The sequence below is a fragment of the Schistocerca nitens genome, chromosome 6 (genome assembly GCF_023898315.1).
Source record: "Schistocerca nitens isolate TAMUIC-IGC-003100 chromosome 6, iqSchNite1.1, whole genome shotgun sequence".
Lineage (NCBI taxonomy): Eukaryota > Metazoa > Arthropoda > Insecta > Orthoptera > Acrididae > Schistocerca > Schistocerca nitens.
This window is the reverse complement of record NC_064619.1, coordinates 376,157,032-376,183,675: the sequence shown is the minus strand read 5'-3', so window position 1 is coordinate 376,183,675 and position 26,644 is coordinate 376,157,032. Positions and strand designations below refer to the sequence as shown.

The 26,644-nt window shown below is 38.7% G+C and overlaps 1 protein-coding gene across 3 annotated transcripts in view; it reads left to right on the top strand.

Annotated features, from left to right (window-relative positions):
- Positions 1–26,644, top strand: part of LOC126262266 (villin-1) — a 364,535-nt gene that overhangs the window by 319,435 nt on the left and 18,456 nt on the right. For all 3 annotated transcript variants that reach the window (XM_049958769.1, XM_049958772.1, XM_049958771.1), the window contains 4 exons: positions 7,667–7,853; positions 17,656–17,759; positions 18,051–18,216; positions 21,494–21,628. In XM_049958769.1, coding sequence (XP_049814726.1) covers positions 7,667–7,853; positions 17,656–17,759; positions 18,051–18,216; positions 21,494–21,628 — 592 coding nt within the window. The remainder of the gene's footprint in view (positions 1–7,666; positions 7,854–17,655; positions 17,760–18,050; positions 18,217–21,493; positions 21,629–26,644) is intronic.

Genomic DNA, 26,644 nt, shown 5'->3' with positions numbered 1-26,644 from the left:
TTCCAAAATGCCAAACCCCTGGTCTGTTTAAGTTCATTGATAATGTCTTCATGATCTGAACTCAGGGCCAAGACATCCTATCTTCATCCCTTCACAACCTCAACACCTTCTCTCCCATCCGCTTCACCTGATCATCCTCAACCCAGCATGCCACCTTCCTAGACATTAACCTCCTGCTCTCTGATTGCTCCATCCAGTCCTCTGTCTACATTAAACTCAACAACCACCAACAGCACCTGCATTTCAGTAGTGCCATCCCTTTCACACCAAAAAATCCTTCCTATACAGCCTGGCCACCCATTGATGGTGTATCTGCAAAGACAAGAACTCTGTTGATGAGTGTGCTGAAGGTCTCACCAAGACTGTCGTAGACAGGTACCATGCCACAGATCTAGGCCAAAAACAGGTCTCCCATGCCATTTTCCTCTTACACCCCCAATTCTCTCACCATCCCATGAACCACCCACAAAGGAGTGTCCCTTTGTCACCCACCAATACCCTAAACTGGAACAACTGAACCACATCCTTCACAAGCACTTTTATTACCTATCATCATGCTCTGAAATAAGGGACACCCTACTTGAGAGTCTGCCCACCTCTGCTGAAGTGATGTTCCATCACCCATCCAACCTCCAAAACATCCTAGTCCATCCCTATGCCACTGTCAGTCCCAACCTCTTGCCATAAGGATCATTTCCTTGTGGAAGACCCAGGTGCAAGATCTGTCCAATCCACCCACCGTCACTTCCAGTTCTGTCACAAGTTTAACCTAACCCACCAGAGGCTGGGCCAACTTCAAAGCAGCCATGTCATATAAAAGCTCTGCTGCAATCATTTTACAGCTTTTTATATTGACATGACTGCCAACCAGCTGTCCACTAGAAAGAATGGCCACCACCAAACTGTAGCAAAGTAGATCACATGGTGGCACAACATGCAGCTGAACATAAGGTGATTGAGTTCAATGGCTGCTGCACTAGCTGAGCCATCTGTGCCTTCCCCTCTGCCACCAGCTTTTTTGAGCTGCACAGATGTGAATTATCCTTAAAACAAATTCTCCACTACTGTAATTATCCCAGTCTCAACCCATGGTAACATGGTGTACCTACACCCTCCACCTGACAGTTTCCACCCACTCTGTCCTATCACCTCCTCCCCAATCTTGTCTGCCACTCTCTCTGTTTGCTCCTCTCTGCCAGTGCATCTGCTCATCTTCCCCCACTCCTCTTCTTTTTCACACCATTTTCCCCATCTCGATGTGCCACAATGTTGTGATACTGTGCCTGTGCCTTTTTCCTGCGCACTCTGACAGACTGTGCTCCTCTCTCCCCCATCTGTAGACTGCTATCCCTTCCCTTCCCCACCCCCTCCAGGTTGCTGCTTCCATTCCACGTGAACGTTGTATATTCTGGTCTGAGCTACCAGAGCTGGCAGTCATGTGTGATGAGATGTGCTTGCTTGAGTGAACAAATGGTGTGCATTTCTCTTTCTTGTTCTGATGAAGGCTGTGGCCACTCTTTTAATTGTTCCTATCTGCAACTTAACACGTTGTCTTTATGATGAGTAGCAATCTATCTTTTTCTACATTGTTGATACTCCAACCTGGAGTTTCCATTGTTTAATACAGTAGTAAGCTGTATGTCATCTTCAGTTCAGAGATACCAAGGGAGAGATGGAATGATATGCTGGATTATAAGAAGAAAAAGAGAAAATGGCAAGTGGAAAGAATAATGTTAGCAAAATATAACAAATAATGAGAGAAAAAAGAGAAACAATGTTGCAATTATGTAAGAGAAGAGACAGAGGGGATGGACACCCTGCCCTGATTTTTCCAGAACCTCAACACCCCATTCACTTCACCTTGTCTTTCTCAGCCAAACAAGTCACCTTCCTTGATGTCAATGTCCATCTAAAGGATGGCTACCTCAGTTCCTCAATCCATATCAAACCTACCAATGACCAATAATAATTCCACTGTTCACTGCCTCCTTTGCTTTAGTTGTTAAACAGCCAGTGCAGAAAGCTGATGCTGCTACACAAATTGAGGTTGCTAGTATCAGGACTAGCAACTATGTTTGCCAGTGCACTTGTGCTGCTGCAGTTACTTCAAAGCCTGCCACTCCCTCCAAAACTTCAGAAAAATCTGTGGGTGCTGACATTGTGAAGATCCCTGTCCCTCCAGAGGATCAGCCTGGTAGCCATCCAGTGATGCCACAACCACAGCTGTGGTTGTGGCTGCAAAGACTACCCAGGGAAAAGATTGAAGGCAAAACATCCACCACAGATGGAATCAGGAAGCAAACAGCATGACGATGTCAACACCATCTTCTCTGATATCTCTCTAGATTCTTCTTTAGAGGTGATGGACCATAATGTTGGACTGGGCAATCATTTTGCCCCAAGACTGAGCCTCCACCCATTGCAGGCTTCCCTCCACATCAGAAAATCAGGATGAAAGTGCTCCCCCATGATACCTGTAGATGGCTCCTATCCTTCAGTGAAACATTAATGGGTTCAGGACACATGTGGAGGATCTGAAGCTCCTATCACAGGAATACGCACTGTGCATGGATTTGCAGAAAACACATTTGAAAGCATCTGATTCCCCTGTACTTAGGGCTATACACTCTACTGCAAGGATGACCTGACTGGGAAAGAGCCAAGGGAGGAGTTGCTGTGTTTGTAAATAGTGCACACCACTCCTCTGCTCTCCTCCTGGATACCACATATGTTGAAGGATTGCATTTTGCTCACTGTATTTACATCCATCTAATGAAGTAGGCCCTGAGGCTACCACAGATCTTATGGAACAACTCCCCCACCCATTTCTCCTCCTGAGAGACTTTAATGCTCTTCATGTCTTGTGGGGCTCAACCTCCACTTTCCCTCTGGGTTGAGTTTTGGAGAGCCTCATGACATCTCAGAGATGTGAGTCCTAAACACTGGTACTCCCACTCATTTCTGTGCTGCCACTTGATCACTCTCAGCCATTCACCTCTCTTTCTGCTCTCCAGCCCTTAAGTGGGAAGTCATTGATGACCATCATTCCAGTGACCACTTCCCACTATGCATTCATGTACTGGATGGTCCACTACCTGAAGAGAAGCGACTGAAATGTATGGTCAGCAGGGCTAACTGGATGTCATTCAGCCAGCTGGCTGTATTTGAACAACATGGCAGTGTCCAGGAATGGGTGGATCGCGTTACACAAGTGATCCATCACGCTACTGACCTATCCATCCTAAAGTCCTTAGGAGGTGATGTGTACCTTGTTGGACAGATGAGTGCCATTCAGCAATTTGAAAGAGGCTTGCAACACTTCAACAGTTTAAATGCTGACCAACAGCTGATAACATCAGGATCTTTTGAGTCACAAGGATCAAAGCTCAGTGTGTCATTAAGGAAAGCAAGGAAAGGTCATTACCAGCGTTCCTGGACTGCACCAAGTGTTCCACTTCTTCTGCAAAAGCATAGGAAACCATTTGGAGGATTTTTGGCAGACACAGTCATTTACCAATAGCAGCAGTGCTGAAGCAGGTGTGTCTCCAAACAACACCAAGAGACATCACTCAGACACTGACCAAGCACTCTGCAAAAACTACCTCCAATGCAAGCTATGACCTGACGTTTTGTCACTACTGTGCAACAATAGTGAGGGGCAAGTTGGACTTCAGATCCAACAGTTTTGAGGCCTACAACTCCCCTTTCTCCATGTGGTAGATGGAATTGGACCTGTCTTAGATTCATAACATAGCACCCAGTCACAACCAATTCTGGTATTAAATGCTGAGACATTTTCCATTATTATCTACGGAGATCCTCCACAAATGTTTTACTCTCATATGACAAGCAAGCAACTTTCCCAAATCATGGATGGAGGCATTTCTGATACCTCTTCTCAAACAAGGAAAGAACTGTGCATGTTAAAGTAGTTACAGGAGTATGGAGTTAATGAGCTGTGACAGAAAGACTGCTTAACAGTTGTTTGATCTGTTTGTCAGAGACCAGGCAACTCCTTAGTCTCTCTCATTATGGATTCTGGAGGTTTCAGTCCATTGTTGATAACCTGACCCTGCTAGAGGCAGCTGTTCAGCAGTCTTTCCTATGTAAACATCACTGTATTGGCATCTTCTTTGATATCAGTAAGGTATATGACACTACTTGGAGACACAGTGTGTTTGCGCAACTGCATCAATGGGGCTTTCATGACCATCTCCACATCTTTATAAGGTGTTTTGTGTCTCAGCATTTTTTAATACCCATGCTGTCTGACCACTTTGAGCAGGAGAATGACATGAAAGTTCCTCTATTTTAGGTAACATTCAAACGAATGTGGTTAGGGTTTCAAAGTTCTGTGAACTGTCCAACATTTTCCCAAGATTTTAGGGAGATGGTTTTAATATGTTAACAGGGTATCTAGCTTATCCATGTTTTTTGTAAGCATCAAACAGTCACATTTTAATGAGCCTTTCTTTTAGCACCTCTGTTGTTTTACTCAAGCTTTACTCTCCTGTCTAGCACATTTTGGTATTTCTTCATTGTCTTAGAATATCCATTAATATTTTTTCCATTTCATCCACATTCGCTTCTTTTAATGTGTATCAGGGCTTTGATAACCTTGCTGTAGAGTGCCTGTAAGCTACAAACAAACTCTCTCTCTCTCTCTCTCTCTCTCTCTCTCACGCGCACAAACACACACACACACACACACACACACACACACACACACACACACACACACAGTAACTTCTGTAATGTCATATGCACAAATTTTGGGTGTTGTATGTATGTACAGTGTACTATACATATGTAACTGTGTGTTTCTTAATGTTTTAATCCATACATTACAATGAGTGGTAGGAGTAATAGAAAATTTGTGCCATTGAATGTAAAGCTGGTGTCTTTGGAAAGACTAGACAAAGAAGAAACACAAAAAAAACATGCTACTGAGTATGGGGTCAGTGAAGTGACAGTTGGCATAGAAACAGAAACAAAATTTAGAAATTTTCATCAAACAAGGGTTCTATTTCACCATCTGAATGGAAGTCAGTGAAGAAATATGGGTACGAAAAAATGAGTGAAGCTTTGTCTGTTTGGTTTACTCAGCAAAGACAAAAAAGAAATCCAATTCCAGGGCCTATTCTGCAAGAAAAAATGATGATTTTACTGCAGGTTCAGGGTGGTTGGATAGCTGGAAGAAGCAATACAGAATAAGGTAGCTTGAAGTTTTTGATGAAAAACTTACTGTAGATTCTCAAACTGTTACACAATTTTGTGAGAAATTAAGAAGAATTATACAAGAAGTAAATCTTACTCCTTATCAGCTGTATAACTTGATGAAATATGTCCTAATTATAAAATGGTTCCATCTAAAACTCTAGCCTCAAAATAAGAAAAGGCTTCCCCGGGCTACAAAAACATAAAGAGAGGTCAACAGTTCTTGCTGCATTGAACACAAGTGGAGACCATAAACTAAAGCTGCAGGTAATAGAGAAGTCTACTAAGCATAGAGCTTTTAAAAATTATCACTGCTTCTGCACTGCCTGTTACATATATCCACCAAAAATCTGCTTCGATAGACAAAAATATTTCTAAGAAATGGTTTTTCAAAGAATTTGTTCCAGAGACCAAAAGATACCTAAAGAAAAAGTGCTTTCTTCCAAAGCAGTCTTAACACTTGACAACACTCGTTCACATCCTGATGAGTAAGAATTACAGTGTGACGGTATTTGTGCATTGTTGTTATCCTGAGTCTAATACAGACCATGGACCAAGAGGTTTTACAATACTTCTACAAACAACAGAAGATCATGAAACCATCAATGAATTTCTAAAAAAACATAGTTCACTGGATAACAAATTCACGGAATGAAATAAAGCCACAGACACTAAAAAGTCTTGGAACCAGATTTTATGGAATGAAGTGAATGCCTGCAGTGCAGATGAAGATTAGCTACCATTGGCATAACTGATGAGAAAGCTTGCTGGATGTGAAAATACAATGCGAGTGATGTTGCAGAATAGATGAACAGTGACAAACAGATTGAACCAACCAATCTTGCAATTGTTGAAATGGTTAGTTGAACCCACTCAAGACAGTCAAGACAAAGAATTACCTGAAGAAATTGCACCATTGATCTCTCACACCAAGGGTTTGGCAGTGCTCGATGTGGCACTGCATTATATCGAGCAGCAAGCAGAAGCTTCTCCAACTGACAACATGCTTCTTAGAAGATAGCACGACATTGCTGCTAAAAAAAAAACAAGGTTCTATTTTAAAACAAAGGACTATGGACAATTTCTTTAAAATGTAACTTATACTTTTGCAACTTGGAAAATCCATGATGGAATGTAACAATATTATGAAAAGAAAGTTGCTACTCACCATATAGCGGAGATGGTGAGTTGCTGATAGGCACGAAAAAAAGACAGTCACTAATAAAGATTTCAGCCAGTAAGGCCTTTGTCAAAAATAGATGACACATACACACAAGCACAAACACACACACACACACACACACACACACACACACACACATAAATGCAACTCTCACACACACATGACTGCAGTCTCTAGCAGATGAAGCCACACTGTGAGGAGCAGCACCAATGTGTGATGGGAGTGGCGATGGGGTGGGGGTAAGGAGGAGGCTGGGGTGGGAAGGAGGAGGGATAATAAGGTAGGAGTGGCACACAGTGAAGTGCTGCTGAGGAGTGCACAGGGGTGAGGTGGAGAGAGGGTAGGTAGAGAGGGTAGGGGTGGATGAGGGTATTGTTTATATTTGATGGGTGGTGGAATTCCACTACAGGATGTATGGGAAGGATGGTAGGTAGGACATTCTTCATTTCAGGGCATGGTGAGAGGTAGTTGAAACCCAGGCACAGAATGTGATTCAGTTGCTCCAGTTCTGGGTGGTACTGAGTCAGTAGTAACTTACTCTGTAACATATCCTCCCAACAGACCACTCTCTTGGAATTAACATCCATTAGCTGACAATGACCTAACAGGCTGACCACCAGCACCACTTTTGTGCATCCTTGGTGTTAGAAATGTATCTTTTCTATTATTTTTCTTCTTTCACATAGATTCTTCTACTATTCTCTCTGTAATTATTACACTTCATTTGTATTATCCTTTCCACTTGCCACTTTCTCCCCTTCTTCTAATCCATCTTTACTTCTCATACTATGCCTCCCTGTTATCATCTCTAAACTGATGCTGCCACACTGCTTACTAAAATGTTGTCAGTGACTTCCATCTCTCTGACACGTTTTTGTTCATTTTTACTTGCATTCTTCATTTAAAATATTGGATCAATCTTAGCTTAGCTTCTGAATGCTTTACCCCTCCTCTCCCTTCTTTTCCTGTTTGGTCCTCCCCAAGTAATTTCTCTTTCTTTTATGAAGCAGAAACTTGACTTTACTTGTGCTAACATTGTTATTGCCTTTTTTGTGACTTCTAATCAGTCAAACTGCAAGCTGTACTTTTGAAGAAAATAGGTGCTGACATGCTCATCTTTCTCTTTGTGGATTTAACAGTATTGTGAAATGCCTTCCAATCAGTCAGTGTCATTAATAATATAATATGTGCATTAAAATTACTCAAGATATTAATGATCTACTGGAATGTTGTCATTGCTCAGAACAGTGAAATTTTAATTTTCAGGGTCTACACTCACCTGCAGATGAACGTGGTACTGCTGCCTTGAAGACTGTTGAGATGGACACTGCTTTAGGAGGTATTGCTGTACAAGTACGTGTTGTCCAAGGCAAGGAGCCACCACACTTCCTCACTATCTTCAAAGGCCGAATGCTCATTATGGGTGGAGGCCATACATCATCATTCGAAAAAGGTGTGTTTTTCTTTACAGTTATCTTTGTTTAAATTATGCTCTTGTGTTCATCTGCAAAGCACCACCATGTGACTTGTCTCATATACCTGTAACCACAGGGTAGTGACAGTATTGTGTTTTTTGGGGTAGAAAGGAAGAAGCTATTGATGGACAGGTAACTTCAGATACAGTTACTTTCAAAACATTACTGGCACTGGGAAAATGTATGTGTACATGTGACAGACTCTTAACGCACAAGAAAAATGTATTACTTGCCAATAATGCTTTCTATTGACTGCACAGACTTACAGATTCTCTATTACATCTGAAATCTTTGAATTGTGGTTTCATCAGTTGTATCAGAATACTTTGCTGGTGTATTGGTGGAGCTTCCATCCAACCTGTTTTAGTCTTTCACTGTTCCTGGAACAGGAACTATGACAGTGCCAACATTTCTTCTCAAGATCTGTTAACATGTACCCATGCTTTACGCCATCCTCTGAATTATTTCCTTAATGCAATATTATGTCAGTCCCTTGAAAGATTTACAGAAAAGGTTCTTGTTGAATTTGTGTTGGAAATTTTTTTTTGATAAGTTTCATTTGATTTAGGTGACAGTGCTGTGGGATTAGAGTAGAAAAGAAAAGCCCCTCTACTTCAAAATCCTATTCACTGTATATGAGACTTAGGCTTAGTTGCCTTATAATTTCTAGCAATTTATGATTTAAATAATGAATGATAGAGTTGCAGGCTTTCCTGTAACATCTAGTGTGATGAATGAAATTAAGTTCCAGCAGTTTGCACTTTTTAATGCCTTCTGCTATTGAAATAGGGTTTTGTTTAACCTCAACAGTGTATGGAACAGAGGCAAAAGCTTTATTTTCATGACCTGCCTGTTACATATCATCGTCAAATACGGCAGTACACCTATCCACATGGCTTGCAATATACCTGTCCAGAAGGTTTGAAATATGTCATCCCTGTAACCATGTAGCGTAATTTGTGCTGTACAATGGAATAGTCACACATTTCTGTTTTTACTCTTTACAGAACTTAAGAACATTGCATATGAGTTTCCTAATCTCAGCTTTATTTGTTGCAATGATTTCTTCAGAGCTCTCTCTAGTGTACTAGCTGAACAGAAAATTGTTATAGTATTTTCAAACAATGGAAACTCTAGGTCTAATATTTTACAATATGAGGTCTGTTAAAAAAGTTCCAGAACATTTGTAATTTCGCGCCAATGGTGTGTTGAAGCAAAATTCAGTTGGTGTACCTGCAAATGCGTGTATTTAATGTGTAACTGCTGGAAGTTTCATTGTTGTACATCTGTTAGATGCTGTTCAGTGCTGTATTGAGTAGAACACTGTAATCCACAGTTTGAGAATTTCAAGATGAAAGAGTTAAAGGAGTAATGCACCTGCAAAAAATTTTGTGTAACTCAAGAAAACCTTTACAGAGACACATCAAATGATATAGGAAGCCTACAGTGATGGGTGCTTAAGCTATACTCAGTGTTATGAATGGTTCACAAAGCTTAAAAATGGCCAGACAGAAGTTAAAGAACACCCTTGTTCAGGACGCCTTTCAGTGTCTACTGATGACACTCATGTCAGGAACGTCAACAAAACTGTGTGCGCCAATCAAAACACTGACTGACTGGGAGATTGCACAAGACTAACATTTCAGTTGGATGATGTCATAATATCCTGACACAGCATCTAGGAATGCATCATGTTGCTGCCAAGTACTTACCATCACTCATGAGTCAAGACTAGAAAGGCCTTTGCCTCACAATCTGTGAAGAGCTTTTGGATTGAGCAAATGAGAATGAGATGTTCCTTAAGATAATAATAACTGGTGATGAGATGTGAGTCTACAGTTATGATGTTGAAACCAAGGTTCAACTTCACAATGAGTCAGGAAAGGTTCTCAAAGATCAAAAATAGCTTGTCAGGTTACATCAAATGTCAAACCCTTGCTGATAGTTTTCTTTGACTTTGAAGGATTAGTTCATCATCATTAATGCCACAGGGACAGACTGTTAATCAATGATACTATCAGGACAATGTTGAGATGTTTGCAAGAAAATGTGAGAAGGAAACACCCTGAAATGTGGTGACACAATTCATGGCTCTTTCATCATGATAACGCACCCACACATTCATCCCTACTGGTGCCTAACTGTTGGGCAAGAAACGAAATTGCTGTCCTACCACATCCTTCATACCTGGCCCCTGTGGACTTCTTTTATTTCCAAAGTGGAAAAACCTAATTGAAACAATGGAGATTTGCAACGATACATGAGATATAGGAAAATTCATAAATGACACTTCGCATGATCCAGTGAGAGGTGTACCAAGACTGCTTCCAGAAGAGGAAACAGCATTGGGAGTCATATGTCAATTGTGGAGGAGACTATTTTGAAGGAGACCATGCATGATAAGTAAAAGGTAACTGTAGAAAAAAATTGTGGAACAAGCTTCAGGATTTTTCGAACAAACCTCGTACACGAAAAAATTGCATTACTCAAATACTCAATGAACATATCAATCACAAGAGGGTTTGTGATTCCCAATATTATCAGCTTCTAACTTCTGGTGAAGTAAGAGGCAGTATTTGCAATAATATTTCAGACAAGCATCACTTACTTTTTTTGTATACAAAAAACATTTATGCAATTCATTGTTAGCAGAAATTAGAAGCATAGTTTATATACATATTACAAATTTATAGCTTTCACTGTCTGTAAATTAAAGTTCCATATCTGTGAAATATCAAAGTGAATGTTTCACCATTTTGTATATTTCAAAGAAATACAGAGTGACTGCAAATTATGGGATTCTATCATAAGGTTATATATTCAACACACCGAACACTGTTATGTAATGTTACTTTTGGCTCAAAGAAAGAAGCTCAATCATTTTGTGTGAATCTTAAGTGCACTTAATGTCAGACTAGTGACTTTGTTTCACAAATAACAATAATCGTAATCATAGTTATTTCGATTTATGACAAACTTCTGCTAACAAACTTCCAAACTGGATGTCATTATTGGATTAAAACTTTTTTATATATTTTTCACTATTTTAGAGTTTTGAGTGTGTAGTGATATGGTTAGGTGTAATATAAGACAGCAAATTGACATATTTGAGTTGAAAATCCAAACTTACATTGGTCATAATATAAGTTTTGAGTGTAACCCAAATATGTCCATTTAACAAGATATATAACATAATATGCTCAAAAATGGGTAAATAGCTGAAACTGTGCAGTAGTGAAGAATATAAAATAAAAGGATATTTTAATTCAAGTCATGACAACCAGTGTGGCACACTATCATTTCGAAAACTGGTTTTGGCTGTGGACTCCATCACAACTAAAATATTCGTGAGAATATTGGCACCAAGGCTGTAGTTACATTCTCATTAAACTCTCTCATGCAAGCTGGGCATGATTTACTTGATGGGTGTGGTAATATTGCTTCCTAATTCTGGCAACATCAGCAAAAATCAGAGGATGTAAACTTTGCTCTTGATGAAATGCTGCAAGAGAAATTATATTCTGCATTTAAGTGGTCTGTCAAGCAGTTGATCATCTGCAGGAGGATGAGGAGAGCAATTGTGAAGTAGGGTAAAAGATTGTTGAGAAGGCATGCACAGTAAGGGACAATGGAGATATGAAAAAAATGAGTTTTGTTTTTAGAGAGTTCATTGTTGCTCTTGAGACACAGTTGCTATGCACCCTAAAACTTGCATTCCCACTTTAATTGAGTCATTTATGGGTTCTTGATGAAATATTGTAAAACATAAATGAAACACCTTTTTACGCAGGCAGCAGCAGCCAGCCAAGACTCACGTAGAAGCAGGGAAGTAACTGATTTTGTGACTTTTACGAGTTCCTAACCAGGAGTGACTTTTATAATAATATCTGTGTGCTTTAATAGTTTAGTTTCTTGAGTTTCTGAGTGTTAATTTAATATCTAATAGCCACAGTTCTCACATTTTTGTTTGCATTGGAAAGTAAACCGATTTTGTGACACATTACAAGTTCCTAATCAGGAGCAAATTATTTAGTTTCTCCTGAGTGCTTCAGTAGTTAGGTTTTTGAATCTCTGTGTATTAATCTAATTTATTATACACAGCTCCTGTGTTTTCATCAGTGTCTACAGTAGAGTTCCGCAGCACGTGCTGAAAGTCCATTAATTGGCATAGTTTAGTTTTCCACAGTGTTTAGTATGGACAGGGACTGCGATTGTTGTGTGCAGATGCAAGCCGAGTTGGTGACACTTTGCTCTCAGCTACAGGCTATGATGGCTTCAGTTACACAGCTTGAGGCTGCAGTGGATGGACGCCACTGTTGTGGGCTGACCATGGGGATCCAATGGACATTCAGCACGTCCAAGTCCTCTGATCAGTCCTCACTGGTGGCCAGCCCAGTTACTGCTTGCACTGAGGTTGACCCCTCACCTGTGGTCGAGTGGGAGGTGACCTCGGGGCATAGCTGGTGGTGAAAGACTTCCCAGGTGGTGCACATAAGGCCTCCCTGGTTTGTCTGACAAATAGGTTCCAAGTGCTGTCTGTGGCTGAGCCAGATGCCATTACCAGTTCTCTTTCAGAGGAAACCTCTCAGCCTGCAAGATTCAGACAGTCATAGAGGGTGGGATTGTTGATAGTTGAGAGCTCCAATGTTAAGAGCATTATGGAGCCCCTTGGGGACATGGCTGCCAAGAAGAGAAAGAAAACCGATGTGCACTCAGTGTGCATACTGGGTGGAGTCATTCCAGATGTGGAATGGGTCCTTATGGACGCCATGAAGACCACAGAGTGCAGCCAACTGCAGGTGGTGGCTCACGTTGGTACCAATGATGTGTGTCACTTTGGATCAGAATAGATTCTCCCTGGTTTCAAGTAACTAACAGAAGTGGTAAAGGCTGCCAGCCGCACTTGCAAGATGGAAGCAGAGCTGACCATTTGCAGTATAGTCAACAGGACCTATTGTGGACCTCTGGTACAAACCCGAGTGGAGGGTCTGAATCAGAGGCTCAGATGGTTCTGTGACCATGTAGGCTACAGGTTCCTCGACTTGCACCAAAGGGTGGCTGGGTTTCGGGTTCTGCTGAATAGGTCAGGTGTCCACTATACACAGGAGGTGGCTACACGGGTAGCAGGGGCTATGTGGCATGGACTGGGCAGTTTTTTAAGTTAGAGGACCTCAGGAAAATACAAGAAGGACTTCAGTCACAAATGGTGCAGGCCGAACACAGGAAGAACGTAGATACAGGAACCATCGGTATACAGTTGTAACTTGTTGTAGCTGTATTGGGAAAGTACCAGAGCTCCAAGCACTAATACAAAGCACTGATGCTCAAATCATTATAGGCACTGAAAGCTGGATAAAACCAGAGATAAGCTCAGCTGAAATTTTTGTGAGGAACCTAACGATGTTCCAAAAGGATAGGCTAAACGTGGTTAATGGTGGCACGTTTGTTGCTGTTAGAAGTAGTTTATCTTGTCATGAAATTTAAGTAGATAGTTCCTATGAGTTAGTATGGGCAGAAGTCACTGTTGGCAACTGGAATAAAATAATAACTGGATTCTTTTAACAATCTCCCAATTCAGATGATACAGTTGCTGAAAGGTTCAAAGAAACCTTGAGTTTGATTTCAAACATGGACCTGACTCACACGATTATAGTTGGTGGTGACTTTAATGTATCCTTGATATGTTGGCAAAAATACGTGTTTAATTCTGGAGGTACACATAAAACATCATCTGATATTGTGCTAAATGCATTCCCTGAAAATTATTTTGATCAGTTAGTTTATGAGCCCATGTGAATAGTAAACGGTTGTGAAAACACAATTGACCTCTAGCAACAAGTAATCCTGAGTTAATAATGAACATCAAAATGGATACAGGGATTAGTGAATACAGGGTTGTCATAGCAAGAGTGAATATTGTAACCCCCCAATTCCTACAAAAACAAAGACAAAAAATATATCTATTCAAAAAAGCAGACAAAAATTCGCTTGATGCCTTCCTGAGAGACAATTTCCACTCATTCCAAATTAATAATATAAGTACAGGCCAGATGGGCTTGAATTCAAAGAAATAGTATAGGCAGCAATTGAGAGATTCATACCAAATAAATTTACAAACAATGGAGCTGATCCTCCTTGGCATACAAAAACTCCTCCTTGGTACACAAGGGGGGGGGGGGGGGGGGGACCATGCCAAATTTAAACAGATGCAAAATCCCCAAGATTGGCAATCTTTTACAAAAGATTGAAAATTAGTGCAGACGTCAATGTGAGATGCTTATAATAGTTTCCACAATGAAACTTTCTCTCAAAACCTGGCAGCAAATCCAAGCAGAGTTACCAAACACAGCTTTCCAAAATGCCTTCACAAAAGAAGACAAAGTAAATATTCCAGAATTCAAATCAAGAACAGCTGCCATCATGAGTACATAGAAGCAAATATTCTCAGAGTGGTGAAGCAACTTAAATCACTCAACAAAACAAGTCTTCTGGTCCAGACTGTATACCAGTTAGGTTCCTTTTAGGGTATGCTGATGCATTAGCTCCATACTTAACAATCATATACAACTGTTTGCTCGACGAAAGATCCATACCCAAAGACTGGAAAGTTGCACAGGTCACACCAATATTCATGAAAGGTAGTAGGAGTAATCCACTAAATTACAGGCCCACATCATTAATGTTGATATGCAGCAGGATTTTGGAACATATTGACACACAGTCTTGCGTGGATTTAGAAAACATTGTTCTCGTGAAACACAACTAGCTCTATATTCATATGAAGTGTTGAGTGCTATTGACAAGGGATTCCAGATAGATTCCATATTTCTGGATTTCCAGAAGGCTTTTGACACTGTACCACACAAGTGATTTGTAGTGAAATTGAGTGCTTATGGAAAATCATCTCAGTTATGTGACTGGATTTGTGATTTGCTATCAGAGAGGTCACAGTTCATAGTAATTGATGGAAAGTCATTGAGTAAAACAAAAGTGATAGCTGGCATTCCCCAAGGTAGTGTTATAGGTCCTTTACTGTTCCTTATCTATATAAATGATTTGGGAGACAATCTGAGCAGCCATCTTAGGTTGCTTGCAGATAAAACTCTCATTTATTGACTAATGAAGTCATCTGAAGATCAAAACAAGTTGCAAAATGATTTAGAAAAGATATCTGAATGATGCAAAAATTGGCAGTTGACCCAAAATAACGAAAAGAGTAAGGTCATCCACATGAGTGCTAAAAACAATCCGTTAAATTTTGGTTACACAATAAATCATTTAAATCTAAAGTCTGTAAATTCAACTAAATACCTAGGAATTACAGTTATGAACAACTTAAATTGAAAGGAACACAGAGAAAATGTTGTAGGGAGGGCTAACCAAAGAGTGCATTTTATTGGCAGGACACTTAGAAAATGTAACAGATCTACTAAGGAGAATGCTTATACTATGCTTGCCCATCTTATTGTAGAATACTGCTGTACAGTGTGAGAGCCTTACCAGAGATGATTGACAGAGTACCTTGAAAAAGTTCAAAGAAGGGCAGCACATTATGTATTATCACAAAATAGATGAGAGAGTGTCACTGAACTAATATGGGATTTGGGCTGGACATAATTAAAATAAAGTCTTTTTTCATTGCAACGTTATCTTTTCACGAAATTCCAATCACCAACTTTCTCCTTTGAATGTGAAAATATTTTGTTGACACCAACCTAAATAGGGAGAAATGATTACACTGATAAGATAAGGGAAATCAGAGCTCGTACACAAAAATATAGTTCGTTCTTTCCACGTGCTATATGAGATTGGAATAACAGAGAATTGTGAAGGTGGTTCGATGAACCCTCTGCCAGGCACTTAAATGTAATTTGAAAAGTATCCATGTAGATGTAGATGTTACTCTGTTTCCAATTTGGGGAGTATTGTCTATAAAAAAAAAAAAAGGTTTGCAAAGATTTTTAAGTAGTAATTGCCTTCATATAACACATTCTACAATTGTGAAAATTCTCTTGCACAGTCTTTGGTGTAAATACATTCAGTGTAACACTTACACTTATTATTGAAACTACAATTGTGTGGAAAACTTGTGACTGGATTTAGGATATATTTTAGGGAATATGTAGCCTGTTATCTTGGATGGAGAGTTGTCAACAGATGTAGACATAACTTCAGGTATGCCCCATGAAAATGTATAGGGATCCTTACGGGTCATGTTGTATTTTAAGTTTGCAAACCATATTAATAGCAACCTTAGACTATCTGCAGATGATGTGGTAGGAAACTTCACAAATATTAATATTCCAAAATGTGCAAATATTGACAACTTCATTAAATTTTGAGAAATGCAAAATTGTGTACTTAAAAAAGTGTCCTGAGGTTAAAACATCAATACACACTATTGGAATTGCTCAACTCTTATAAATACCTGTGTGTTGACAAATGAAAGTGCTTATAAAATGCTTATGTGATCCATCCTAAAATATTGGTCGAGTGTGTGGGAAACAGCAGGGCAGCATGAATGGTCACAGGTTTGTTTGACCCATTTGAGAGCATCACAAAGATGCTGAAAAAATTGAATTGAAAGATGCTTAAACTACCCTGTGGAAGACTACATATAAAGTTTCATGAATCAATTTTTAGATAAATTTGCAACAAATCGAAATATCACTGACATGTCCATAATTAGCTGAAGTGAATCAGTTGTAAATGGGGAAACAGGATCAGAGGCTACTCTGAACAGTCACATACACACAGTCAATGACAAGCAGATGTTAGTGTTACAGAGGCACAAGCAAAGTGGCCAATCAATGGTGTTTATTCACTCTAGGAGACAATGCAGGCTGTGGTTGTGGCATGGTGGCAGCACGGACTGAAATTAGACAAAGTGACAAAGACATGATTGTAGCTCTGAAGGGGTTTACATTTCTTCCAGTGGACCCTACAAATCCTCTAACTGTGGCAAGAACACCAAATATTTGACACATAGTGGTAAAACCATCATTTTCCACAGAGACATGATCTAAAGGAACAATCTATAGTGAACTTGGAAGTGCACAAGACAAATTATATGCTTAAAACAATAGGTAATAAATTTCACAACATGTCCCTGGTAAATGTCAGCACACAACTCATGGTATGCACGTGAATAAAAGAGGCAAAAAGACTGTTAGCAAATTAACTGTCAAGGAAATTAGACAAAATTCTCCACAAAGAGGTGTAAATAAGTGCATTGTCATGGAATGGGACAACCCACCAAACCAGAATCTGCCACACAAACAGCCACTGGAGCCAAGCCTGGGAAACTTGTAAAGCCTGCTGGACAGTTTGGTAGCCATAAATCATCCTGTATAGTCCAGGAAGAGGAACTCAGACTTAATGTCCTACACCAGAATTTTGGTAGTCTTAAAAATAAGCACAATGATCTGGATATTATTACATGTCTTCAAAAACCTGATATTTTAGTCATGGCTGAGTATTGGTACACTGATGACCTAATTAGCATTAGTCAACCACTGTGCATGAAATTTTGTTCGGCCTTTAGTAGGAAAAACGAGTCTTGAGGTGACATAGCAGTCTTCACTGTTAAAGCAAATAACTTCAGTGTTAAAGGCGTAAGTGCATCCTGCATAGAAGGAAGTACTAATGTGTGCTATCTTAAGTGGGTATCTATGTTGTTTCATTCTATCTGAGATATGGGTTTAATTTTTAAAACAAATTTCTTCTTGATTTACCAAAAATATAAATCAGTATTTCATAAGAAATGTTGCTGTTATGTAGGTGATGAAAATTCTGTGGAAGAGAAAAAAGAAATAAAGAAAATTCCAGAACAGTTCCTGCTACATGTCAGAGGAAATGGTGATACCAACACAAAGGCCATTGAGGTAAGAAAATGTTGCAGAATAAAATGTCTGGCAGTTTACAAATGCATACATAATGTGTAATTGGGTGTGAATGTTAAATGTGCACTGCAACAAAAAATTATATTATTTATATCCATATAATATTATCAGTTTATTGGTGGATGATTTTCATTCACTTCTGTATAAATATGTATCTCTGACAAAATTAAAGTTGAACAATGCAGTTAGATGCAAATAAAAAGTAATGTAAACTTAAATGGCATTACAGTATTTAAAAGAGATTATTTCCATGATTTTTTTTTTTTTTTGTAGGTTGATTTAAGAGCAGCTTCGCTAAATTCAAATGATGTATTTGTTCTAAAAAACCATGCTGATACATTTGTGTGGTGTGGAAAAGGAGCAACTGGTGATGAGAGAGAAATGGCAAAGAAAATTGCAGATTTTGTATCGAAAGGAGACTACACTCTTGTGTATGAAGGTAAGCTGTTCTGCCCTTTAAATCACTGTAACAATGTTACTAACATGACTTAACTGACCACAGGAAAAAATAGCTGAGATACATGATTACTATTAAGTATACACTTTTATTTAAGAATGAAAGTTGATGTGAAATGTGAAGGGCTTAGCCATTGTCACATTATGGCTTGTTGCTTGTCTTACTTCATCTGCAGCATCTTAAGAAATGCACCTGGCAGGTAGTGGCACTCTGCTGATAAATCCCTCCCCCCCCCCCCCTGCCTCCCCACCAGTAGTTGCTGTGGCACTGGTAAAAAGTTTATAGCTTTACTCAGATCTGAAATGGTCTCAACATCCCAAACTTGGTTGGAGAGGTTGATAACAGTTCCTGGAACTCGTGCTTTTGGTGTTGCTTGTTCTCCTTGGATGAGGTGTTCAAACTTGTTTACTTGCCTTGTGGTTACTTAGGCTGGCATATTGCTGGGTAGTGGTTGTCATATCCATACAGCCACAAAGAAGATATGACAAAGAAGTTTTCCACAGCAGCATCCTTGTATAATATCTTCTTGGTGTATAGACCATGTCAAATCATAGATAAAAATCAAGTTTTTGAAGATAACCATCATCATCTTAGGTCGGAGATGACTACCAGGAGTGAAGTCTGCCTCCTCTGTAGTGGCATTCAAGCTTTTGCATTCTAACTTCTGTTGGCAGTGATGTCACTTGAAGGGCAGGATTTTCATGTACAAATGCAGGAAATCAGCAGTGAGATGGTAAGCACCCCTCTCTCCCACTGCCATCAGAGAGGGAGGCCACAATTGAGAGGCAGGAGCTCTCCCCTTAAGAATTATGTTTTTTTTATTTTATTGATTTGAAGATGTTCTGTCTCAAGTGCTCATCTCCAGGCATGACAGATATTGTAATTGCATAGGGCAGACAACCTGCACCAAAGTTAAGCACTGAAATTAATGTAGGTGGCACATCAAGTGTAGAAATCTTGAAAAATGGGCAATGGCAAATCATAGCCATACGCAAGGCCATAAGATAAACTTTGAAAAGTTACTGAGACTGTGTAATAAAAGAAATAGGAGAAATTTTCATGAGCACAATGTTGAGATGTTGACCACAACCAGGAGTGGGATCTATTGACCCCTACGCCTCTCCATATTGCATCTGATGTTGAATGGCTGAGCATGACATGGCAGTCAGTCAACCACAGACATGGAAGTTACCATCTTGATGATACCCGGAGAAAAACACTTGCATTCAAAATGTCCACCACATTTTTGAATGCATGTGCTTGTCTAAAGGGGAGCTATGCCCTACTGGCTAAATAAGTTTTCCTTCTTCATCCCCTCACTGTTCATTTGCAGGTTCAGATGAAATATGACAGCTGAACAATGATGTAGTCTCATGTATTTTAATGAAAACATGAATAAACATTCTTGAATTTGGTACTCTGCCATTAGGAAATCATATACCATATTGACATATTCAGCACTTGTAAAAATGTGAAGCATGCTTAAATGATACAGTAGAATTAACCAATAAACCACAATCACAGTTGGAATAGTCAATCATTTAAACTCAAGCACAGGTACACAACTTGAATTTCAAAACAAAAATGACAATTGATACAGAAACCTATTGCACCAAGAGTATCAACACACAAATTAAAAACTTATCTTAAAGACCTGCAAAATCTCAGTAACCAATAAATATTGGACACATGTTCTATGTTATGTTTTATTCATATTAATCTGTACTACCACCTCCTGAAATACCCTGCATACCAATGAATATTATTTTTGGAAGTCCGGATGAACTGCGATATATTTTCATGCATAACTGCTTTTGGAATGTTGTAACACATGTAATGTGAAACTGCTGTAGTTCCTTGAAAATATATGGCTGTACAGGTTTACTAAAACTCATCAGTAGAATTAAATATGAGATAAGCTACATGTTTGTAACAAAAACAGTTACTTTAAAATATCTTTCTCATGAACTATGAAAGATTCCATTAATTCCTAAATTTAAGTTCCAACAGTAACTGATACACATCATCATGACATATAAAAAGAGTCTAAAATTATAAATTCTAATTCAAATTTTGTCATAAACAGAAATATGCTTTCTAACTAAAGAGTGTCACAACCAAAAGGCTGCTTGCTCATCGTAGTCTACATTCTTCACAGACCAATTGTAAAAGCATCTACATATAGGCAGATGCTTATCCACAACACTCACATGGTTTGTGGATCTTAGAATGACAAGGTCTGACTATTGCTCATGAATGTCAACTTTTCCGGCATTTATTATCTTACTTGTTTACCTTCCTCACCCTCTTGTCTTCCTTTTGAGTGTCTTACCTCATTTCCATCTTTTGTCTTTTAATTCACCACTATTTCCCACAAGTCCACTAGTTTTGGGCATTGTGAAAGAGAGCTCCAGCAGCCTTTGCCCCTGAGCACTTAAATCTTTTCATGGTGTAATTCATAAGTGTTTTCAGGGAGACTGCCTCCAAATTTGTGCTCTATAAGCAGACATGATGTGTGAAAGAGATTACATATTATATCAGACTTATGTTCTTCTCTTTCTATTTCATTCATGGGTAGTACATGAAAAGAAAGATCCTCAATAACCATCTCTGGTAGCAAAGACTTCTCTTTTTGCCATCATCGCACAGAAAACTTGTTGGATATGTAATACATTTACTGACTGTTTGAAATATGGGTTCATTGAGTTTTTTAAGACTCTCAACACACGCAGTTGCATGGGACACAAAGATACATATATGTGATCTTTGTAAAGTCAACAAAAATGGTCTGCACTGCCTTCAGTAGGTTATTACAATTATCTATAGCAGTCAAATGTTCAAGAAATATTATAGAGAACAACTTCAGTTGGCAGCGTAGTGAGTGTGCAATAAAGATGCTCTATAAATGCCAGTGGAAAACACTGAAGGAAACGGTATTTTGTGTCACAGGAAAGATTACTCTTAATGTTCTGAGAAATGCCTTCAGGTACAGGGATGGAATCATAAAAAAATGTACTAATTATTCAAGTTCTGCAACTGCAAGTGGGGTGGGCTGGAATAAAAATGCAAATGCCAAGTTTGTCTGGTTTCATACAAAGACTAGAAAATATTCCTCTCATATTATCAAAATGAGAATATAATTGTTCTGTTTCCACTGATTTATTTATTTATTTGTAGCTTAGTAGTGTGATGACTGCTTCTTGTGCCATTTTATTACATTTGTTACATACCCTTTAACATTGTGTGTTATTTCCTGAAGGACAAGAAAAACCTGACTTTTGGGAAGCTATTGGAGGTAAAGAAGAATATGCCAATGACAAGAGGCTCACTGAACCAAATGAAACATTTCCAGCAAGGTTGTTTCAGCTGTCCAATGCTTCTGGAAAATTTACAGGTACTTAAAAAATTTTCTAGTGTATAATGATGATACTGAATTATCTTAGCAAATATTTTTAAAAAGGTTTTATCTTGGTACTATGTACTAACTGATTTGAAAGTTACTTACAGAGACCAAGATAACACTACTAACCTGAAACAGAAGTTAAAGGTATAGACTGTACATTATTTCAACCTAACACAACACTAAAGTAAGTTTCAACAGTATGCACTTACTTTCATATATCACTTTATGATTTTTGCAAACACTTCCAGTTTCCAAATGACTTAAAGTTCAATTATGTTTCGTTTCATATTCATTATTTGCTTACTGGAGGCAAAAGAAACTAATGATGTATCCTTGGTTTTAAACTAGCCATGGCTTGAGTTTCAATTTCTGATTATCCTGCCAGGTTTTTCACTTCAGTCAAATCTTTGCAAACTTTTTGTTGCCTCCAGTCCAGGCATTGTTACTGCACTGTTTCACTTTGTACAGCATAGTGCTCACAGTGTCCAATTGCAGAAACTTGTTTATCACTTTATCGTCAATTTTGTACAATTTTTTACTTTGAATATGCACTGATTTTCTCCTAAACTGTTTCTTGCTCTTTCCAATTTTTGGGAACTTGTGTTTCCACTTTGTAATTCCCAGATCTTATTGTTAGGAAGTCACTCTCCTTACTGCTATTGTCTACTACATTTAAATCCATATTGTTTGTAGTAAATTATGATTCTGTAAGTAGTTTTTTGTCGATTCTGTTTAACATCTCCTCCAAAGTGGTCTACATTTTCAGCCCTAAAGACAATATTGTAGGCGATTCTTGTGTTGGTATCTGTTTCAAATTGCATGTTCATCCTCACTGATAAATTTTTTTCCTTATTTAGGTTTTCCTAAATCATTTCAGGTAAACACTGAGATAATTCATTCAATAAGGCCAAGGTCAACCAACTATCTTATCCTTGTCATACACATTTGTATATATTTATATGTCTGCATGTACACCATATCTTTCTTCTCTCTTTACTGAAGTGACAAATGATATATCATTGTGAACATGATAAATTAGTCTGACAGTGTTCAGAGTGCTGCAATGTAGGATGTATATGTCGCAAGACACAAACATCATAGGTATCTTCATTATTTGGAGCACTTGCATAATACTCTTAAAAAATAAGTTCCCATTTTATGCCACCAGATGAAAGTATGGTGCTGAATATATGGTGCTGCAAGCAGCCACAATGTGAAACATTTCCTGTTTTGGCATCAGTATGCTGTTTGTTGCTTGGCAATGCATGTTGATTTCTTTTGTGATGTGACTATTGGTGTAAAGGGTTAAGAAGGTTGAAGTTTTCTAGATGGAATGCAATGGCTATTGAGAATAAATACTGTGCGCAGCTGCTAAAGCTCTTTTATCAGAATGGCAGCAATAGCAGTTCTGCATGGCAGGAATATCACTGCCAGAAACAGATGCGAAGAGGCCTGATGTCAATAAACAAGCTAAAGAATATGATTGAGAAATTTAAAGAAAGAGGTGAATTAAGTGGTGCAGCAGAGAGAGGGAGACGGCCCATTCCAATGGCACTTGTTGATAAAGTTGCTGTAGCTATAGCCGACCGTGCAACAAATGCCTCAAATTCTGCAGCCTATGCTCAAGCTGCTTACTGCGAATTGTCTCTTCCTCAGTCAAGAGTTCAAAAGATTTTGTGATGCATTTTACATGGCATCCCTACAAGATTCAGGGTGTGCACCAAATGAAGCTTTAAGCTAGGCTACAATGGCATGAATTCACCCTTCATATTTTGGCACACATGGAAATGGATTACATGTGGCCAGGAAATATTCTTTGGATGGATGAGGGACATTTTACTCTGCACAGTGCTATGAATCCACAGAACTGTCACACATGGGGGACTACTCTGTCACATATTGTGCAGGAACATCCACTGCACTCAACTTATGAGACTGTCTGGTGTGGTTTTACTAGGTCCATCATTCTTCATCCGTTTTGTACAAGGAGATGGCATGCCATGGGCTTGTTAGGTGTACAGTGAAATCTGCATGTCATAATGACTATTTTCATAGACAATGGGGTGACAAGTAGGTGAAAGATTTGCTTCAAGAAACTTTTGGTAACAATCACATAGTCTCTAGGCAGTTATGAGATGTGTGGCACCTGCTCATCATCATTGCTTGTAGAGATTTTTTGGGAAAAAACAACATGATAGTCATGCCATGGCCACCATATTCATTGGATTTGGCCTCTGTGACTTTTTCCTGTTCTCAAAATTGAAGAGACCTGTGAAAGGATGAAAATTTTCGATGATTGAGGAAATAAAAACTGCATCACTGGAAGGACTCGAGGCTGTACCAAAAGTGCTTATGAGAAGTGCTTCAAGAATTTGAAGAAGCACTGGCACAAGTGTATTGTATCTGAGGGGGTGCTTTGAAGGGGACTACATGAATATTGATGAATAAATAAATATTTTTTCATAAAAATAGAAAGTCACCTTACTCTTTGAACACATTGCATATACAGCCCATACTGCAGCAATTGGAACTCCATCATCAGTTTCATTATAACCACCCTGTATTATACTACAACTTTATAGTTGTGTCTTTAGAATTGATAATTGGAATTCTTTATTACCCTGAAACAGCAGCAACCAAGAACTTTGTTTTTTTATTGTTACCTCATTGGAATCTATCTAGACAAGAAAAGTAACAATTTTTACTTCTTTTATTGCTCCCTATTAGACTTTTGTTAGTTCTGGGTCCCCTTCCCTACATGAACACAAAGAAAACCAGAATTGTTCCTTAGGTATATTTAAATTTTCATTCATTCATTGTATCCATAACGCCCTCCCCTCTCTCTCTCTTCCTACTTTCCTCCTACTCTCTCTCCCTCTCTCTCTCTCTCTCTCTCTCTCTCTCTCTCTCTCTCTCTCTCTCTCTCTGTGTGTGTGTGTGTGTGTGTGTGTTTGTTTGTTTCAATTTTCCTCCTAGTTCTTAATTGCATTATTCATTCCAGTTTTATTTCTCTTTAATTCATCTTTACTTTTCAGCTTGTCCCTTCTGTTGTCTCTAAAATGTAGCTAGCACACTGCTCATCTTCAACTTCCAACTCTGAAGCCTTCAGCATCTTTAATGCCCCTCATTCTCACAGCAGATGGAATTACTTTCAGTTTTTAATATTATTTCCCTTTTCCATTGAACTTATGACTATTGTTAGTGCATAGAATGAGACCTGTATGTTTTTGCCGCTTTGGAGACTATTTATCCATGGAAATTCATGCATCAGTTTACACTAACAGAAGGACAATGCACAAAAGCATTCCTGCAACATAGGATAGAATGAACTGCCTGGAATAGTGAGCTGAATAGTAACAGGAAGGCATGATTGAGTAATAACAGAGACCTGCCTCTATGCTCTGTGTACTCAGCCACATGTCCTTAATCTGTTAACATAAACTGCACTTACCTGTTATGCAGTTGTTCTTATGCTGAGCTCCAACTGGTGTTACCTGATCAACATTTGCAATAACACAGCACAACTCTGGGAGAGGTTGGTATACTATCAAATAAAGAACACACTACTCTGGCCAAATGGTATTATATTGTTAAGGCACTATGTCCTCTCATTAGGTTGGTGTACATGAGTTACAGGAAAAAATGCAAAGCTGCGGCCACCACACAGCTGATTTCACAAAGCCTATATGATAGATGCTAATTCAGATTGACAAGAATCACTTCTCTCTTCAACTATATAGCAACTCCCATATAAAATCACAATAACTATCCTGCTGGCACATGGTACTTAGAAATAAAATGCCAGGATAATTCTGAATCTGCTTGACAAAATTTGAGCTACATCTTCAAAACAATGAAAAATCTGCCCCTACTGGCATGACCAGCAGGTCATCAGTGACACTTTGGAACAACACTGTGAAGTTCGCAAACAGATAACAAGCATTATCCATCTTACTAATAGCAAGGTGAGAGATGACATAATGACATGATATAAACTTTATTCATTTACACTACCATCGTCTAAGTCTGTAGACATTGTCACAATCAAAAGTGTACTTTCAAAACACCAATTGAAGTCACTGTCTATGGGACTATTCATATTCAGACTTTACCAATGTAAAAGAAACATTATAATTTCTTAGACTTTCCAGCAATTCATTGACATCTCATAGAATCAGATGTACTGCCAATGGTCCACACATGATATTTTGATGTCATAGCTTAGCATCTTCATCAGCTGTTTGCTGCTACTCGTGAAACACCTAATGAAGACACTGAGTTGAAACACTGAAATATCATATTAAGAAGATGCAGACCACAAGCAGTACACCTGATTCTATGAGATGAGATAAAACAAACAGTTATGAAGATTATTTTGCCTTTGATATACAGCTGTTATCAGACACAGGTCCTGCCTAGGCCAACATCCAATGCATTCTGTGGACTGTGATGCCAGATAAGTCAGTTTTATAATATTTACACTTTTGGTAATGTCTTGTCCTACACTGATTTTTTTCCAGTGTCATCTCTTTTGTACCTCTGCCCAGAACAATTTTACAATAACTCCTAATTACTTAAAAGCATATTTTTCTGGACAGAATATTTTTCCTCTCCCTGGTTTCACGGATTGAGACAGGTCAAACTGCTTGTTGTTATGTGGTGGCTGCTATCTCAAATTGTTTCTAAGCTTAATTTTCCCCTGTTACATCCTTCTGCCAATCTCTCAGAAACTTCCTAATACCTCACTCCGAGCCCCCATCTGGATGACTTCCAAATTTCTCAGCCTTCAGCTGCCCCTGCACAACAATGGTCACATTCTGTCATCCCACAACCCATTTAATTCTGACACTGGTACTCAATTAAAATTTAATATCTCCTGGTCTACAAGTTGGATTATAATGCAGTTTGCATCAGTCAGTTAAATAAATCAAAGCACACATATATGTTAGGATCCCCCCATTCTTTCTTATCATATCTACTGTTTTGATAACATAACTTAATACATGG